The 18,974-nt window shown below is 51.3% G+C and overlaps 6 protein-coding genes across 6 annotated transcripts; 4 read left to right on the top strand and 2 right to left on the bottom strand.

Annotated features, from left to right (window-relative positions):
• Positions 1-514: 514 nt before the first annotated feature.
• V2A60_003909 (TrmH family RNA methyltransferase) lies at positions 515-2,113 on the bottom strand (the record flags this gene model as incomplete). The annotated part of the gene is made up of 1 exon (XM_083255234.1): positions 515-2,113. The coding sequence occupies one exon, from the start codon at positions 2,111-2,113 to the stop codon at positions 515-517; it is 1,599 nt and encodes a 532-aa protein (XP_083111360.1).
• Positions 2,114-2,729: 616 nt separating this feature from the next.
• On the top strand, positions 2,730-8,143 carry V2A60_003908 (uncharacterized protein; the record flags this gene model as incomplete). Its single annotated transcript, XM_083255233.1, has 5 exons — positions 2,730-3,488; positions 3,765-5,717; positions 5,768-7,390; positions 7,440-7,569; positions 7,674-8,143. 5 exons carry the CDS (start codon positions 2,730-2,732, stop codon positions 8,141-8,143), a joined length of 4,935 nt encoding a protein of 1,644 aa, XP_083111359.1.
• A 1,363-nt stretch (positions 8,144-9,506) lies between these two features.
• Positions 9,507-9,863, top strand: V2A60_003907 (uncharacterized protein; the record flags this gene model as incomplete). The annotated part of the gene is made up of 1 exon (XM_083255232.1): positions 9,507-9,863. One exon carries the CDS (start codon positions 9,507-9,509, stop codon positions 9,861-9,863), a length of 357 nt encoding a protein of 118 aa, XP_083111358.1.
• A 511-nt stretch (positions 9,864-10,374) lies between these two features.
• Positions 10,375-11,976, top strand: V2A60_003906 (uncharacterized protein; the record flags this gene model as incomplete). The annotated part of the gene is made up of 3 exons (XM_083255231.1): positions 10,375-10,536; positions 10,603-10,812; positions 10,864-11,976. The coding sequence occupies 3 exons, from the start codon at positions 10,375-10,377 to the stop codon at positions 11,974-11,976; spliced, it is 1,485 nt and encodes a 494-aa protein (XP_083111357.1).
• Positions 11,977-12,799: 823 nt separating this feature from the next.
• Positions 12,800-14,888, top strand: V2A60_003905 (uncharacterized protein; the record flags this gene model as incomplete). The annotated part of the gene is made up of 2 exons (XM_083255230.1): positions 12,800-13,097; positions 13,177-14,888. 2 exons carry the CDS (start codon positions 12,800-12,802, stop codon positions 14,886-14,888), a joined length of 2,010 nt encoding a protein of 669 aa, XP_083111356.1.
• A 763-nt stretch (positions 14,889-15,651) lies between these two features.
• On the bottom strand, positions 15,652-16,573 carry V2A60_003904 (SUR7/PalI family-domain-containing protein; the record flags this gene model as incomplete). Its single annotated transcript, XM_083255229.1, has 2 exons — positions 15,652-16,240; positions 16,305-16,573. The coding sequence occupies 2 exons, from the start codon at positions 16,571-16,573 to the stop codon at positions 15,652-15,654; spliced, it is 858 nt and encodes a 285-aa protein (XP_083111355.1).
• Positions 16,574-18,974: the final 2,401 nt, after the last annotated feature.

Here is an 18,974-nt window from a genome sequence, read left to right as displayed (position 1 = left end):
CAGGAAGAAGTCGCCAATATGGACTTAAAGTATGCGATCAGACCGGAAGAATAATTGGTTATATATAAAATAAGAGACAAAACGCTGGCGACAAGAGAGCTTCGCCCGTCTTTCGGGCATCAAAGTCAACAAATGCTGGTGGCTGGGGTGATTTAGCGTCCCCCACCATGAACATGGCCAAAATAGATGCCCATTTCGAGATGGTGCAAAGTGCGCTTTTGCTGTTGGAAAAACTTGAAAATTGCGGATTGAATAATAATTGAAGATAAGATTTGAGGTTCAGAACAGCATGAGATTCTGTCTTTGGTGTAGCGTGCAGTCGCTGCTCCAGTTAGACCATGTGTTGGAATGTTCCATTTTTAGACAGGTACGTCTACGACGGATTAGTCTCGGCTGTGGCTGTGGGGTTGCAAAAGGCCGGTTTCTTCTGTTGGATCTTTATTGTATCAGAAGTATGCAAAATCGTCATTCAATCTATAGTACATGTTTGATAATACAATGGTATACACAGCGATCAAAAGAGCACCTCTGATTCCTCTCCCGTTCCCTCTCCGCGCGCCACCGCCACCGCGCTGTCAAACGGGCTCGCCGACTTCTTTGGCAGAGCGCCTTTGACAAAGGCATGCATCAGCAGCGCGCCAGCGACGCTCACATTCAAGCTATCGATGCAGCTGTCCGGCATTACGCGCGGGATGGACAGCTCGTAGTCGGCCGCAACCTTGACCTGGCGCGGTAGACCGTGGCCCTCGTTGCCGAGGACGAGGATGCAGGGGGTGTCGAGCAGGGGGTTGCGCTGTTCGACATCGTCGATCGACACGAACTTGCCGCCGTGCATGCGCGCAAGCTTTTCTTCGGGCGGCGCGACGGCCGCGTACGCCGTCCACCCTGCGCTCCTTGACTTGTCTAGGAAGTCGGCCGGGGAGTCGACGGAAAAGAGCGTGATTTCCTCGACGGCACCGGCGGCCGACTTGAGCACCACGGGCGTCAGCGCCGACGAGCCGCGTTGGGTGATGCCGACGGCGTCGACGCCTAGGTAGCTGGCCGTGCGCAGGAGCGCGCCGAGATTGCCCGGGTCCAGGATTTCGTGAAGAAGAAGCACCAGTGGCTTGGGTGTACGGCTCCCGCTTGTGCGGCTGATAAAGGTTTTGGTACCGTTGACGGCCTCTTCCTCACGCGTCTGATGACCGCGCGCTACGTGAAAGCCGCGTCGGTCCGAGTCTGACTCTTCCTCCAGCTCACCCAGCGCCGTTACAGGAATCTGCGGGAGTGGCGACGTCTCCAATATGAAGCCGTTGTGCGGTCGTCCCACGCTCATCTTGTCCATGAGTCGCTGCTGATCATTGGGGACAATCGTGACGGGTATGCTCTTGCTCTCCGCCAGTCGAATCATGGATTGGTTGTAGTGGGAATCTACACGGTTTTCGCCGCCGTAGACGTAGAGGTTGTATATTTTTCGTCGGGACTGCTCCAACGCAGCCTTGACCACCGATCGCCCGTAGAGAAACTGAGAGGCGGCTGTGGTGTACTTGATTGCCATGGGCATCATCTTTCGAGCGGCGCTTGAGTATTCCGGCGAATCTCTGTATCCTTCGGGTCGTTTCGTGGGTAGGTCTTCCCCTGATCGCTGCGGCGGCTGTCTATCGCGTGGTCGATTGCCAGTAGATGCTTGCCTGTCCCACCGCCGTCGAGAAGGTACCCTCTCACTGTCACGCGCCTGGCTCGAGCCGGATGATTGTTTATTCCGCATTTGTTGTGTTTCCCATTCATTGTCCCGCGAGCCACTTCGATGACTTGGTCGATCCGCGTGATTGTGGCCTCGTAGTCGGGCTTGTACAGGTTGCTGGAGGCTTTCGACGGGCACCTCGTTCTTGAGGACTCCGTGTTTGAGCTGATATACAAGGCTGCTTTTCCCGAAATCCTTGTCCGGGTTAAGAAATCGCTTCCGGCGTGTCTGTCTGTCTGACCCTTCTTCCTCTTGCTCATTCTGTCGCTCACGCTCCTTACGTGTCAGCTTCTTGCGCAGCTTGGCCTGCTGGCGAGGAGAGGCGGCACCAGCAATTGCGCGGGCCGTCCTGTCATTTCGGCTGGTGTCATCTCGCCTGCTTGCTTTCATTCTCGTCTCGAGAGATGAATCTTCTCGCTGCCGGGCAGAGCCATACTGTATCCTCTCGGACCTGCGCAAGCCTCGATGAATGGCTGACAGGCTGGCGTGTCGAACCGTTATTAGGGGAGCGCATACTGCAAATTGGGTCGTGCGACGGAGGGCTAGTTGAATGCGAGCGGGATAACCGCTGAAGAATGCGTGATTCATTGCATAATGCGATTAGATTGACACCAGTATTTCATTCTAGTTGAGTGCAACTAGGGTCCGGCGATGGGTGAAACTTTTCCGCGTCTAGTGCAGGGGCCGGACCTGGGCGGTCAGATCGGAATTCCTCCCCTTTGGCTGGGCTTGCTCCGGTGGAGCCGTTACTTGCACAGCGCCCAGTACCTAGTTACTGATTTATTAACTTAGTAGACTTGCCTACCTAAAAAGAAACACCACCTCACCACCCGATAGACCAATAACTAGTGCAAGTTAGTACGGTCGGCCCTCAGGTGGAGCGTTATGTGAAGCGCGTCAACCTGTCCTCACATCGATTCAACATTGCTGCAAGTCACTTGCTACATTCATTTTCTCTTCGCTCAGATCCATCGGACAAGGCATGACCTAAGGAGACCATGCAGCGATGGACAATCAGGATGGCCCGAACGGTCTGGATACCGCCATCGATACCTCTGACTACGCGACGCGTAATTCCCCAGGCCACGCCGGCATGAACGGCGCTATTTTGGCGGATATCGGAATGACTGGCGTTATTGATGGGGACATCGAAGATGATGTTGTTACGGGAATTTCGGGAAGCAATGTTGGAAACGATATTGAAGACGCGCTGAGTGGCGAAGACAATTCTCATTCTGTGGCCTTGAGTGCTCAACCCCAGCATACTGCTGCAGATTTTCATGATCCCAAGGAGGATAATGCCCAGGAAAAAAGCGAAAAGGGCTTCATTGACGGGGTATATGAAGCGGCAGCTATCAATTCTCCGACTGAGATCTCTGTCGCCAATACGAGCAATCCCTGGGAGGACGCTATTGAGCAAATCGCCCAGCAGGAGGACTCTGGCGATGATTTCGCTACGAGTGCCAAAAGTGCAGTTCTAAGAGACTATAACACTGATGATCCTTTGCTGGAAGACGCTGTTGAGCACGCAAGCAACGAGGAAATGCTGACTAGCTGCACGCGTGACGGATCTCAAGACAATTCCAACAGCGATGCCGCCTTTTCAGCACATCCTGTACAAATTGAAATCCGAATACCATCTTTGCCTGAATATCTGCGCGAGGACTATTCTCCTGTCGTTTCAGAAGTAGTAGATCATATCCGCGGCAGTGCGAAGTCCGCCGACGCCTACCACGTCGAGTTTACTGATGGACGTGTCGAAACTGTGAGTATATTCTGATCATCTTTGGCGCACCTCAGCAACACACCGCTACAGCGCTGCTGTCCTAAACTGTTACGATTCTGTTCACAAAGACCTCACCTTCAGCATTTTGGCAGAAGAAAAAATGCTGCTAATCACCGCTATCCCTCCCCTCCTTCCTCAACATCGCCTCGGCATACAATGCGTCCTCCCTTCAGTATCATCATCTCTTGGCCGCTAGAGTCACTTCCATATTCCTTCACTTTTCCATTTGCTACATAGTCATCTGACAGATTCCAGGTAACACGCGATCAGATTTACAAATTAGAAAACGGCCAATCAACTTTAGCCGAGTTTCTCAACAGTTCCGGCATGGCGGGAATTGCCAGAAAGCGCAAAAATGAAGACACTAATTGGGACTCTGACTTCGAATCAGAGCCAGAGCAACACCAGTCCGATGCTATGGAATTAGACAGTGACAATAGTGACGAATCAATACAGCAACTGACTCGTCGTTCCTCGCGACGAGCAGCACAAAAGTCAAAAATTGTCACAAGACGGCGTGGCGAGTCTGAACAAGCTGACGAAGATCGAGTCCGGCCATCTCGTCCAGCCAGGTCATTACGTCCTCGGGCCAGTAAACCTTCATACTATGGCCCGGAGCATGGTCGTGAGGCACTGCAACTTAGAGATAGTGCTAGTGATGACGACTTTCTGCCCGTGATTTCTGACCTAGCACCAGCAAAGAAAATCAGAGGGCTTGGACGTGGGCGTCAAAAGAAATCTGTTACCACACGGAGACGACCATCTGATAGAGGCTCCGATATCGAATTTGAGCCGCTCAGGAGATCGTCGCGAGCAACAAAAAACGTGCAAGGCATGAACGATGAGTTCGACTCGGACGACGATTTTGAATCTATGGCCGTGGTGAAGGAGCGTGGCGCACCTAAGGTTATCTCGGTCAAAGAGATATTTCAGCCCATCGAGGCAGGGTCTCCATTCGCTCTCGCCCATATGCAGAAGTGCCAAGTCTGCGCTGGCTCTAAACAACGAGGTCAGCTCATTTATTGCCAAGGATGCAGCCTTACCTTCCACAAAGCATGCATTGGTATTCGCAGCGCTCGCGAGCACATGGCTATCAAGGTCGGTGAAGATTCGTTTGTTTTACAATGTAAATTCTGCATCGGAATATACACCTCCAGAGATTCAATTGCTCCTAAGTATGACATGTGCCAGCAATGCAAATGTCCTGGCCTTTCATGCTCAGCCTTTGCCCCAAAACGCACCGGCCGTCAAGAGGAAAAGATGCGCGAGGAGAACAATGGAGTTGACCCAATCACGGCTGTGGCACCTGAGTTGATCAACAACAGTGAGAACGTTCTCTTCCGCTGTCAATCATGCCACAGAGCATGGCACAAGAACCATTTACCATTGCAAGAAGGCGTACAGTCAGATATTAGCAGCCAAACTAGCAAATGGCGCTGTCCAGACTGCCTTGGTGCCACACACAAGATTCATCGCCTGGTCGCATGGCGGCCAATCAAACCCTACTCGCCTGTCAAAGGGCAGCAACACCCTCTCTGCCAAGATGTCTCAGACGACGAAAAGGAATATCTTGTCAAGTGGGAGACCAAATCATATGCCCATTGCACCTGGCTTCCCGGTGCCTGGGTCTTCGGCGTTGCCGCGCCTCTCTCGCGAAAGGCATTCAGAAAGCGTGATCTGGAACAAAGTCTGCTGAGGATGAATGAGAAAGACGCGATTCCGGATGAGTTTCTGGCCCCAGATATCATTCTTGTCGCCAAGATGGACTCAACAGCACCTACGCATCGTTCCAAAGAAGAAATGCTCGGCAACATCTCATATGTTCGTCGTATATTTGTTAAATTTCAGGGTCTGGGATATGAGGATGTCGTTTGGGATGCGCCTCCAACACCAGACATGAACACTCTTTATTCAGCATTTGTTGAGGCATACGGCGAGTACGTGAATGGCAAGTATTTCGAGCATGAGACGCAAACAGCAATTCGAGACCGTATCGATGGGTTCAAGCACGAAGACTTTCGAAAGCTAGATGCCCAGCCTAAGGGAATCCGCCGTGGGAAATTGATGGGCTATCAATTAGAAGGCCTGAACTGGCTACTTGGAAACTACCACCATGGCCGCAGCGTTGTCCTCGCTGACGAGATGGGTCTCGGGAAAACAGTGCAGGTTGTCAGTCTGGTTACGAGCTTGGTGCAGGATAACCCCAAGGTAAGATTCTCTCTTCTTTGAAGATGGTGTAGCTGATAATTTCGCTCCAGTGCTGGCCTTTTCTTATAGTTGTACCCAACGCTACGTGTCCCAACTGGCGCCGCGAGTTTAGGCAATGGGCACCGGACGTAAGAGTCATTGCGTATCACGGAGGAAAAGAGCCACAGGAACTCACGTATCGCTACGAACTCTTCCCCGAGCACACAGGCAGCATGCGCGCCCATGTTGTCATCATGTCATATGATTCGGCCCAAGATCCTAGAACTGCAGCATTATTTAAGTCTGTCAAATGGGCTGGCTTGGTTGTAGATGAGGGTCAGCGCCTGAAGAATGACCAGAATCTCCTTTATCAAGCTTTGAGCGGCATGAAAATACCTTTTCGCCTTCTGCTTACCGGCACGCCCTTACAGAACAACAAACGTGAACTATTCAACCTGGTTCAATTCATCGATACGAGTCAGGATGCTACCAAACTTGATTTGGAGTTTGAAGTTCTGGACAAAGAGACTTTGCCCAAATTGCATGACAAGATTAGACCATATTTCCTTCGGCGTACCAAAGCAGGCGTGCTCAAGTTTCTCCCGCCGATGGCACAAATCATCGTGCCAGTTACCATGACTGTTGTTCAGGAAAAGCTAGCGAAGAGCATCATGTCCAAGAATCCCGAACTCATCAAGGCCATATTTGCAGACACCAAGCTCAGGAGGACCGACCGAGGCAGTCTCAACAATATTCTGATGCAACTACGCAAGTGTCTTTGCCATCCCTTTATGTATTCTGAAAACATCGAAGAGAAACATCATGACCCGGTTGTTATGTTTCGCAATCTCATCGAAGCTTCCGCAAAGCTTCTTCTACTCGAGATTATGCTTCCAAAGCTAAAAGAGCGCGGCCATCGAGTACTCATCTTTAGCCAATTTCTACAACAGTTGGATATCATAGAAGATTTCCTGATTGGCATTGGATGTGAATATAGGAGGCTCGATGGCGGAATGTCCAGTCTCGAGAAACAGAAGCGAATCGATGCTTTCAATGAACCGAATTCGCCCCTATTTGCGTTCCTGCTGTCCACGCGCGCTGGCGGCGTTGGCATCAATTTGGCAACTGCGGATACTGTGATAATCATGGATCCAGACTTTAACCCGCATCAAGATCTGCAAGCTCTTTCTCGAGCCCATCGGATTGGACAGAAAAACAAAGTTCTTTGCTTTCAGTTTATGACCAAAGATTCTGTCGAAGAACGAATTGTACAGGTCGGCAGAAGTAAAATGGCATTGGATCATGCTCTAATCGAAAGTATGGACGACGACGAGCTGGAAGGTGCTGACCTCGAGTCGATCCTCAAGCACGGTGCCTCTGCATTGTTCAATGACGATTACCAAAAAACCAAAATTCAGTACACGTCCGCAATGGTAGATAGCTTGCTTGATCGATCGCAGATAGAACAGGCGAATGTGGAAGAGAACTCGTCCGGGGAGACACCATTCGCCCAGCCCCGCGTTTGGGACTCTGACAAAGTTGGATTTGACAGCTTACCTATGGTTGAAGCTGAGGCCCCTTTACCCCTCGACTCAGGTGTGTGGGACAAGATTATTGCGCAGAGAGAAGAAGAGGCTCGGCGCAAAGCAATAGCGAACCGTGAAATACTTGGCAGAGGTGGACGACGCCGCATGGTATGCTTGCAGCCAGATTGATTTGGGAGCAATGACTGACCCGATTCAGAAAATTGACTACACCTCAAAGGTTGACGCCCAACAAGACGATGCAGAAAAAGAAGCTTCTAGCGATAGCGATGAGTTCTCTAAGGGCGATGGCTCTAGTGAATCCGATGATGAGCCTCCACTTACAAAAGGTAAAAGCCGCCGAAGAAACTGGGCACAGTTACCCACCCCTTCACCGACCCCAACCAAGAGAAATACGACCGCGGGAAGAGAAGTTAATAGTAGCCCCGTACAGAAGACGAGGAAGCCACCCTCCGCGAGCTCACAAAGCAAACAAAAACGACCCAGCGCCCCGCCCAATCCGAACGTGTCCAAACCACAGCGATCGCCTCCAGGTGGAAAGGGCCAATCAAAGAAAAATATGTCCGAGTCCCGCTCGGTGACATTGGAGCCCAACCAGACGGCAAGGTCCCAGAGGGCACAAACGCCGCCCGTGGTGAAGCAGACCACTGGAAGCCGCGGAATGACCACATCTCCGGCGTAAAGAAGCGAGTGACTGGCAAAGAGGCGGCGCCCTCACAGACGAAACTTGTACCGGATGAATTTTGGCACTACATATCTCGTCTAGGATCCGAAGTGGAAATTAGGGTTGCCATCGATGAAGTGGCCCATAGCAAGGAGCAACGCATGACGAAGCAAATGCGGCTATATGCCTTGCATGAAAAGTTACGCCAGGTGTCTTCTCATAGAAATCGTGCTATTTAACGATTGCTTGCGCAATGATTGTCTTGCTGCATAAATTCCTCGGCGGCGCATGGATAGCTGATGAGGCTGTGACTGCAAGATGAGAAAGAGGGCGTTTTGCTGTTCTAGCTAATACTATAGACTTTGCTTCATTATAGCCCAGAAGAATCATCCAACGACCTTGTCTTTGAGAAGTGACATTGCCCGGCCTGACGTTTGCCTCACAGCGGTCCGCCTGCAGCCAGCCAGCCTAGGCAGCCATGCGTGGCGAGCCTTGTCACGGTCAAGTGCCCAGCGAACATGCATGTCTCGTCATGCGGTGACTACTTGATGTTGACAGGAGCTGAAAGTTTCTCTGTTTCCTGTACTTGGACTCATTCAAATCTACCTCTACACAGGGTGCTTTCGTCTCGGCGTTTCTTATATAACATCCCATTGCGGGCGCTTTCCGGCTTGTGTCACGCTTTGCTAGCTCTCAGGCCAGTGCGAGCGGAAGTACCAGCGCAAAGACCAGCTCAAACGCCGTCCCAAAGATCCAACCTCTCGCATTGTATTTAAAATTGCATCAAACGCGTTTCTTTTATCGCCGTCTCCCTGTTGTCACGAGACCGCTTACGATATGGCGTTTTGCGATGCTCCGTCTGCTTCGCTGCCCGGACAACAACCATTCACGACACTAGCGCAGCCAAGTGAACAGCACGGCAACTACATCATGAATAGGATCTGGGATGTTCAGCACTCATCGCAGAGCTCACCAGTAGATACGGCGTCCTTGAGTTCTCACGGAAGCATGCACATGGATTGCGTTGGTAGCTCGGCTACTACAAGCCAGCACATGTCGTGCTCATCGCGAGCGAGCGTTGCTTCGAACTTCGACTCTCTGCAAGGGAGTTCGGGTTTCGTTAACTACTCTCTCGAAGCGAATGCCCCGAGTGCCTACAGTTATTACCTAAATCGTGGCAATGGACAATTTACGAGGTTAATCCCGGCAGATATATTACCTCCGCTGAAGGGGGTGCCACCACGAGAAGAAGAACGTGAGGGCATGATTATACTCGAACCGCTGGAAAGGCTACATCTTCAGAACTCGAAGGAACATAATCAAGTCTCCGCATCAAAGGTGAGTTGTGTTTTGAAAACAAGTAGGCGTCATCATCTGATGTTGATAGCAGCCGGCCCTGCCTCTACCAGACAACCTGCAGGTACCGTGCGTCATGTCCTAGTAAGAATTACTGAGCACTAAGATATTGGAATCTAGAAACAAATCGATTGTATCGTTGCGACGAGTCCCAAACCGAACAGAAAGGTCAAAATCTATTGCGACAAGTGGATTCACGAAGGCGTATGTGCTTTCACACAGCAGGGATGCAAGTTCAAGCACGAGATGCCTCAAGATGAGGCTACACAACGATCTCTCGGCCTCTTTCATGGATTTCCGGCCTGGTGGAAGAAGCGTACTGAAGAGCAAAATTCGCCACGTCGAGGCCTCGGCGCGCCAGCGCAGTCTACGTCCTCAGCACGACTGGGCTCTACAACGCCACATCTAGGCAACAGTGAAGCTTTGGAAGGTCGCATTTATCAGCCAGTTGCCTTTGAGCAGCAGCGTGGCTTGCCATCAAGAGATCCGTTGTACGCGCAAGCTGTTTTCGCCCCGGCGCATAAGAACTGGAAGACTTCAGGCTCACAATGGATGCAAAATGGAATCGTACCATTTGTTCGAGGACCTAGACGTGCTTATTAGGCTGGCGCGGTAGGGGTTATATTTGTTTTTGCATTCGGAGACGGAATAATATGTTCAGGAAACATGTAGACGAGGGGAATACGTATGAAAGGTTAAAGATGGGACGTATTAGATTAACTGTATACTATCGGCGGACTTGGCGCTTTGATATATCTTTCCTATTCATTAGGCATTTAATTTCGTGATCGGCTATCATGCAGGATCTGTGAACGCGCATGGCAAGTTCAGTATACGTTAAGGCACGAATGCTCAGTACTGCACGCTGGCGGGGTAACTTGTTGCCTGGAACTCCGGTTTAACGTCGGTCAGCTCCTAGATCTCGCCACCCCACCAAACACATCGACGTTGTTCCAACATCCAACCAGAACTAGACGACCCATTTGAAGTACGAATTTCAGCTTGATTGAATCCACCTTGTTCTTCTATCTCGAATCGGTGAAAGCGACCGTGGCAGGGCCAAATTGATTGGCGGGCAGCTCGCCCTTTTCCGAACACAAGACTACCCGCCAGCATGGACCAGGCCCTTGCGATTCTCAACAACCTGGCCGACCCTGGGCCCAGCGAAAATGTCAAGAAACAAGATGCTGAGATCAGAGGATATATTGCTAGTGCCAATACTGTCTCTCAGGCGTCCAAGGCGGCGTTGCTCGAGGACCCGCGACGGGCATTGGAAGTAGGCTCTGTAACCACTGTGGCTGTCCAACATCGTGCCTAGCTAAACGTGCCCTTTACACTTCAGGTTATCGACCCATCTCAAAACTCGATCGGGTGTCTTTACCTCATCGACATGATATTAAGCGCTGGCACGGCATCAAACAAAATCAACAAGCGTGCATTCCTGGACAAGATTGTGCAATTCTTGGTGCGCTTCGACCCTGCTCAGATTCGATACGTTGGTGCTACTTTTCGACATCTTCTAGAAGTTATTGTTTCTGGGGGACTCTTTCCAGTATGTTTTTTGGTCAAATATACGCGGAATTTCATTCTGACTCGAATGCAGCCCGTTGTTACTCTCGAGCTGTTAGCGACTGCCATCCTCCGCATCGATCCGACTGGAAGCTTGTTCACATCAACGCATTTTCTCTTAGCCAAGTTGGCTGTCGAGTCAAATATCTTCGAGCCTGCTATTGTCATCTTCGATAAAGAAATTACTCGTTATCCGGTCATGTCATCCAACCGAGAGGCGCGAGAGGCGCGAGACTCGCGACCACTCTGCGACCCTCACCTTAATCCCGCTGCATACATTTCCACTGCGACGGGTCTGACCGACAACTTTAAGAGTGGCTCCGTGTTGGAGTACAACTTTCTCAGATCACTCGCGTATTCCAGCTTGCGAGACTGGGACAAAGCATTTGCTGCTCTAGAGCAAGTCATTACACATCCTGTCAAGGACCGTGGTGTGAGCAAGATCATGTCAGAGTGTCATAAAAGATGGATATTAGTCGGACTTTTGAAATCTGGCAAGGTACCTACGCTACCTTCATACACAGCTGTACACCCTACGACAACATACAACTCACTGAGCGCCGACTACAAAGAACTTGCAAGTCTATTTGTCTCGACGAGAGCAAAAGATTTGAAGGAGTGGGTAGAGAAACGTGAAGGAGTATGGCATGAAGATGGCACTGCAAGCTTGGTTGCTGAAGTCTTGTCTGCATACCAAAAATGGCAAATTATTAATCTGCGAAAAATCTTTACCGAAATCTCCATCCCGGAAATCAGACGATTAACCTGCAGCGCTCAAACAGGGGAGCTATTGGACACTGATGAGGACGTTATTTCTCTGGTCCAAGGGATGCTTGCATCCGGCATGCTCAAGGGAGCCTTGGATGTTGATGGTGCTGTTGGAAGCTTTCTCAAATTTGGCGGCCCTTCGTCGATGCTCACAGAAGAAGATTTTGCTCGCGAAATTGCAACCAGCCATGCCCGCATTACCGCTCTCAACAAGCAGTACAAGGATGTCAATACCCGATTGAGCGAGAAGAGAGAATATGTCAAGTACCTGGTATATGAACAAAAGAGGGCCGAGAAGGAAGGCCCTGATGCTGGTGTTGGATTTGACAGCCAGATCGAGGATGAAGATTTGATGACCGGTATCATGGCGCATGGGTAGACATGCAGAAGTTTCTACACAGTACAATTGGTGGGTGAACTCTAGCTGCATAATGAGAAATGATGACGAAAACTTTTTGTGCAGCCGTCGCTTATGCTTGTGAACCTTGGCACAAGGGCAATTGTTTCTGCAACTTGGCTTTATGAACATTTCTAGGTATCAAGCAAGCTTTTCTGCTACCAAAATAGCATCAGCCTACGTTACTCCGCGCTTTTGTGAACTTGGCTGTTTCTCTACACTTTGGCTTTTCGTTTGCGAGGCAAGCTTCGAGACGCACGGCGAACTTCTTCCGTCTCCGGAATTACATCCGCTCATGTTCTACCTTGCCAGCAGTAGTTGAAATCTTACTTTTTTTGCGGGATCCTTAACAAAGTCCGCGGGGAGGCGTTATCTATTTGAACCCCCACGATGCTAATATGATATCTACCTTTCCGATGCTAAAGCCACAAGCACGCCGCCAAAAAATCCTTTCCGAAGCGCCAGAAAATTTACTTTTCGAACTTTGGTTCAAGTGCTCAGTGCTTGTGTACAAATCTGCCTAGATGACTATCCGCTACGCGACACTTGCGAACCTTATAGTGAAATCGCTACACAGCCGCGATCCAAGGCCTCTCCATCTCCCATAAATACCGTCGAGTCTCCCGACTGTTCGGTCTGTTTTCTCCCGATTCTTCAACCACAAAACTCCTCTCGCGCGACTCTTTTAATCTCTTACTGCACTTTTTCCTCCTCCATCCAGTGTCTGAATAGCTGGTACCTCATCAGTCAACAGCGACTGACTCTCCATCTTACACCTGCCGGTCAACTATCATTGCAAGCAATCATGGTGTCCACCAAGTTGCTCGCCTCTGAAACCCTTGCTTTCCTTGCATTTGGACTTTCTAGTGTCGTCTATTCCGCCCCGGCCGCTCAACCTGACCACAGCGTCACCACGCAGAGTGCCACCAAGACTACCGCTACTGCTGCGACTTTACCCTCTGATCTCACCACTACACATGAGGGGGCTTCCCACTTTCCAACCGCCAAATCGCCTGCCTGGATTACGTTTGAAGACAGTGAAGTGACTGGGGAAGAGGCCAAGAAGGATCTCGAACATATCGCCGGCCTTCTCGGTATTACAGGTACGTAAAAAGAAACACAGCATTGCCACTTTGTAATTGTTCTATCTTTTCTTTTCTTTGTTTACTAACACATGGGTAGCGGAGCAAATGACCAGACTCAAGTTTGGCAGTACTGACCCCGAGCTCTCTGGCCCGGATAATGGCAGTAGCCCCGCCGGAGCCAACATTGCTCTTCCCGCTGGAATCGAAATTGAACTTCCTGGCGAAAGTAACAGTGATCTTGGCATTAGCGCCGTTCACCCCATAAAGTTCAGCCCAGGCGACACGGAGGATGTCGACATCTTCAAAAAGACTAGATATGAGCAGGATACTGAGAAAAGGATGAGGAAGACTCAAGACAAGAAAAAGGTTTTGGTCGGCCTGGTCAACGGCACCCCCTACCGCTGGCAACTTATGGGTGTATCCGGCGGATACATGGACTCCCTTTTCGTCCAGAAGCTCCCTCGAATCATCGAACCAGGTCTATCCGTGACCGTCCACGCCGACACGCAGCGGGAACTGACCTATGCCGAGGTCCGCTACCGCCTCCTCGGCACCACGGAGGAGATGTGGTTCGTTCTCAAGATTTCCACCGGCTACCCGCACCAAGTCACCGTTGAATATGGCGGCGCTCTCGAGACGGTCGGTCGCGGCGACGAGGGCAGCCGCGGCAGCGTCGTCGATCTCGGCGTGGACCGCGGCGTCTCCATCCCGACCTTTGCGCTCGCCGGCGTGGAGGGTCGATTCTACGCCAACGACGCGCCGCCCAACTGGATGAGCTCGATGATGCAGGACATTGGCAGCTACACCCTCCGCGACGTGATGCTCCCACGCTCGCACCACAGCGGCATGTACACGCTGCGCAAGTCGGAGGGCCTGGGCAGCGGCGCCAACACCATAACGCAGGACTACAGCGTCTACGACCAGCTCAAGGTCGGGGGCGTGCGCGTCCTTGACTGCCGGCCCGTGGTCGAGAGCAACGGTGGCATTTACGAGGCTCATGGTACCAAGATCTCTGGCGTGTACCACGGCGCGCTCGGCGTCTCCCACACCTCCATGATTGCGCAGATTAACCAGTTCAACGATGACTACCCCGGCGAGCTCATCATCATCGACGTCAACGGCCAGGAGACGCTCGACGGCACCAAGTTCAACCGGCTGGGCGCCGCCGGCTTCGCGACAATTGTCGAGAGCTTCAAGAGGCTCAAGCACCGCGCCGTGCTCGTCGCGGGCGAAGACATGTCCAAGGTGGCCCTCGACCGCATTCTACGCGACGGGCAGTCCGCCGTCGTCGTCCGCATGGAGGAGTACAACATCCGTGACGTCGAGTCGTGGCCCGGCGCCGCCGAGGGTTTCATCACGGCCGTCGAGCTTCCTTACCGCAAGCATTGGTCCGATGAGCGCAACGCCAACCGAATGGCCCAGGACCAGATCGACACCTTGAAACGCGAGCGCGAGGATGGCAACGCCAGCGCTGTGTATATAACCGAATTCATCCTCACACAACAGGGCCTTGACCTTATCTCGGGGAGCCGCGTCACCGACCTCAACCGCGACACCTGGGTCCTGCTCGTTGCCGCCCTCTGGCCTAACTTCCGCGGACAGTACTATCCGAACTGGCTCGCCATGGACGCCATTCGCGGGTCCGAGCTTCGCGGCATCGCCATGACTGTCAACCAGTGTTTTGTCGCCAAACGCTGCGACACGCTCAACGGCCGCGTCCCCGACGCTCCGGCGGTTGCCCTTAGCGAGGCTTCCCCCGGCGAGTCTGCCTTTGATGTCGTTGACAACACCCCTCAGGCAGACAGCTAGTGAAACTAACAAGCTGGAAAATATCATAAGAGAATGAAGAAAATGATATAGGGACGGAATCTGGTACTCGTCAAAGCCGGATGGGATGGGCAGGTCTCATACGAAGCGACACAGACATCTCTTTTGTAATTGCTTTGTGTGACTTTTTGGATTGGGCTTTTTATTTAAATCATTCATCTTGCACTCTGGATTTATTATCAGAGACTTCTCTTTTCGCAATATTCGAAAAATCTGTCACCAAATCGGAGTTGGAGGAGGGCTTTGTGTACATCTATTGCTATTTGATGGGGTAGGGGGGGGGGGGGGGGGGTTAACATTTTCGGATTATATCCAAAGCGAGACTTGATACAGTGAACAGAAATGCTACTACAAATAAACAGAGAGAGAAAAAAAGGGGTAGGGGTCCATGTTGATTTCCGTGATATCTGCTTAGTAGATCGTGTTCGTTTACGAACGCGAAGTATCTCCCGCCACTAGGTCCATAACTCTGGTGATACACGATAGGAACGCTCTGCCTAGAGGAGCAGACCATCCTCGAGGCGCGTGACTTCACAATGAAAAGAAAAAGAAATAAGACATACAGATTGTACTTATTATTTCATTTACACAAATGTCCAGTTCTAAAAGCTGAAATCCAGAAAAAAAATCGCTGTGTCCCATGTAGTGATCTGTCTACCTTACCTGAACGCCAAGCTGTGAATGCACGAGGTCAGTACCGATATGTTATTCCAAACTCTATTTTTCTCTGTTTTGTCGAATATTCTTAGGAGCGACTTGTCTTAGATCGTTTCACAAAGCGAGGAAGCGAGCCGTAGCGGTTGGCACCGCTGCTTGTCTCGGCCATGCCGGCATTCGAGGAAGATTTTACCGACGAGGACCGCCTGTGTCGCTGTGGCCGGCAGAAGCAGCCCATGGCCGAGTGCAGTAAAAAGGCCAGCAATGTGACCAGACTGCCAATCCACATAAACGCAAACATCTTGACACCGATTTCGGCGTTAATATTGAGTTGGTCCTGTGCAGTAAGGGCGATCCTTGCGGCGACGCTGATGACGGTGGCGATGACAGAGGCGACGATGAGAACAATGGCGGACAGCAAACCGATGATGGAAATAAGGAGCGAAAATAGGCGACGGCGGGTAGCGAGGGGCGTCAGGAAGAGAAGGACGGCGTTGACAACGGTGCCAGCCATGAAGCAGCCGTACATCACCTGGGAGCCAATGCGCAGGAGATTGAGGATGGTGATGACCTGCGAGGGCAGGGCTATCTTGGCACCAGAAAGCAGCTCGCTGACGAGAACCTCGACAGGATTGAACCAATAAAACTGCTTGGGCTTGGAGCAAAAGGTGACGCCTCTGGAAAGACAGCTTCGTTAGTACTGGCAGGCGTGAGCAAGACGAAGGTGTGGCTGGGACATACTCGTCGATATAGCCTTCACAAAAGTTCCAGAGACCAACAGAGTAAAAGTCATGCAGACCCAAGCTGCGGGCGACCGAGTTGAGCAGCTGGGAGTTCTCGACGGCGATCGGGATGATGTGGGAGACATCGAGCTTGAAGAAGTAAATGTCGTTGAGGGCGCTGTTGATGTGGGTGTTGCCGATGACGACGAGAATGAGAAATGGAAGGGTGATGAGGTAACACAGAGCAGCGATAAAGGTTGTGTTGCGGCGGGCGTTGGGGGGGGCCATGGTTAATGGTTTGCTGCGTGTCGTCGATGTTGATGATGTGTGCGCGGCTCTGTAAGACCTCAGGCTCGCCGCCCGTACCGTGAGAGGCGTTCGTTGGAGGCAAGTATGGTACTGCTCAGCTTCAATGCATGGCCATGGGATTCTGGCTAGTATGGCGGCGATAGGAAGCCTCAATTGACAATAGAGCTTCACAAAACGAGAGTAGATGATGGGTTAACGTGGGAAGGAAGAGTGGAGGAGGAAAGAAAATAACGTGGCCGTGCCGTCATCGCGGCGAAGCTGGGAGGAGCCTTGCTTAGAGCTTCCTTTGGCAGAGGCTAAAGCAAGGTACTTCAATTGCCCGAGTATTCTAGCGCACGCAGGTACCCAGTAGCCAAGCACGCCAACCAGCCAGGCATCCAGGTAGGTACCAGTAGGTTTGGTAGGCAGTGGCAGGATGGCAGGTTGGCAGGTTAGTTAGTAGGGAAGGGGGGCGGGGGGCCGGGAGGCGGTTCCACTACATGGAAACTTTTCAGGCCCCCGTACCAAGCTTCCGAATAATGCAGCAATAAGTAATCCACAGTAGGCTTGAGTGCTGAACGAGTCTGGGCCGCTCAGTGCATCAACCTGCTGGTATCAGTACCTTGTGAGACATTGACTGCCATGGAATTACACATGATGGGGACCATTAGAATTTTACTTTCCCCAGTGACCAGGGTTCAAAGCAAGGAAGCTCATTATTAGACTTATGCTAAGGTCGCTGCATGATAAACACGTCTGGCACACGGGGAAGGGGGAACAATTTTGGATAGTTGTACCAATAGTACTCCTTGAGTAGCTGCTTGGGAATCACAAATACTCTGCGGCAGCTTGTACCTGGTTACCTGGATAGTTGGATAAATAGTAACGCAGCGGCGGAAACAAGCCTGGAGATTCATCATGTGCCGCACTAACCGATAGGCTCAGAACGTATCGTTGACCGTTTCGGGTCCGGCACCGGCTTCACCAATAATAGAAATCTGCAGCGTACGGAGTACAGCCAAGCTACTTAGCTTTTACAAGTCAGAGGTCATCTTTACTTACTACGTGGTTGCGTGGGTATCTACTCCATACTTAGGTAGCATATAACTGATCCGTACTCCGTAATAAGTACTTAGACTGTGATTACGCGTCTGGCTGTTGATCAGGCTCACGATAGATTGATTAAGCAGGGTCTAGCCTCGCCGCCTGCCAGGGATAATTAGATTACTTAGCGCTCTCTTCCCTTTCTTCCCTCTGGTCGATGTCCACAAGGATCATCCTAACAAACCCTGTCAAAGATTTCCATTGATGTACGGAGCACTCCGTACACGACGCGAAAAAAAAAAAAACAAAAATTGATGAGCAAGAATATTTCTCTGCCGTTTTCTTCATTCTGTCGCAAACGTGCAGCTTCGTCTCCCATTCTCCAGGGCAAGGATACATGAGGTCATGACTTGACTGAAACGGCTTAGCGGCCTGCCACGCCTGGCCTAGGCGCTGAAGCCAAGGCGGCTAGCCACCTTACTATTGGAACCTTGAAGCCTACTTGTAGGTAGGAGGTACCTCCCTATAAGCCAGCGTCCCGCTTCGTTACTGATAGTACTGGCAAAGCCCCGCTGCAGTGCCGCTCAGCCACCCGGGATGCGTTGTCAGCGCGCTGCCAGTTCACGACCAGCACTCGAATGATTTGTATCGGCTACTTGAGCAGCATCTTTTGTCGAAAGAGTCACTCTGCGCTTACATTACGCCCATACTTGATTCAAAAATAGCTCAATTGTTACTTATTGGCCCCAGCCATTGGCAGGCAGCGCACCGCCACCTAGTGCCCCCATTTCCAATCTTCAACCGCTCGCCGCTGTTCCGTGCACCCGCAGTTCGCGACTCCACGAAAGAAGGACAGAAGGACAACAAGAACAACAAGAACAACAAAATCAAGCAAAATTCTTGGCCTATTGTTAGCTGATTCAGCTTCTCGAGTTCTCGAGACAAACTAGAGTTTGGCAATCACACAAGCAAATAGTTTCATCCTAGAATCGAGCATTGACAAAGCTACGACCATCGTATGCCATTGGTGCCGCACCGAAGGAGCCCACCCTGGTCGACGTCACTACTCAGTACCTGTATTAGTAGATTACGGATACTCGGTCCGTACTTACAGTGCACAGGAGCGCCACTTTTAGCGTACCCAGACCACTGCCAGACAAACGTCGTGCCTGCGCGTCTCGGCCGGTTCAAATATTCCAACACCATCTTTTTTCCTGTCGAATCCTCGACAGCCACGCTTCATCGGCAGTCGTTGAATCCGTTCCCCTTTCTCACCTCCACATCATATACCAATTTTTCTTTTTGTTTGTTTCGACCTATAATCTCAACGCCTTGGCCGTAGAGCACCCCTTCAATT

Source organism: Cordyceps javanica, chromosome 2 (assembly GCF_051103115.1).
Source record: "Cordyceps javanica chromosome 2, complete sequence".
Lineage (NCBI taxonomy): Eukaryota > Fungi > Ascomycota > Sordariomycetes > Hypocreales > Cordycipitaceae > Cordyceps > Cordyceps javanica.
This window is presented reverse-complemented; position numbering and strand designations above follow the sequence as displayed.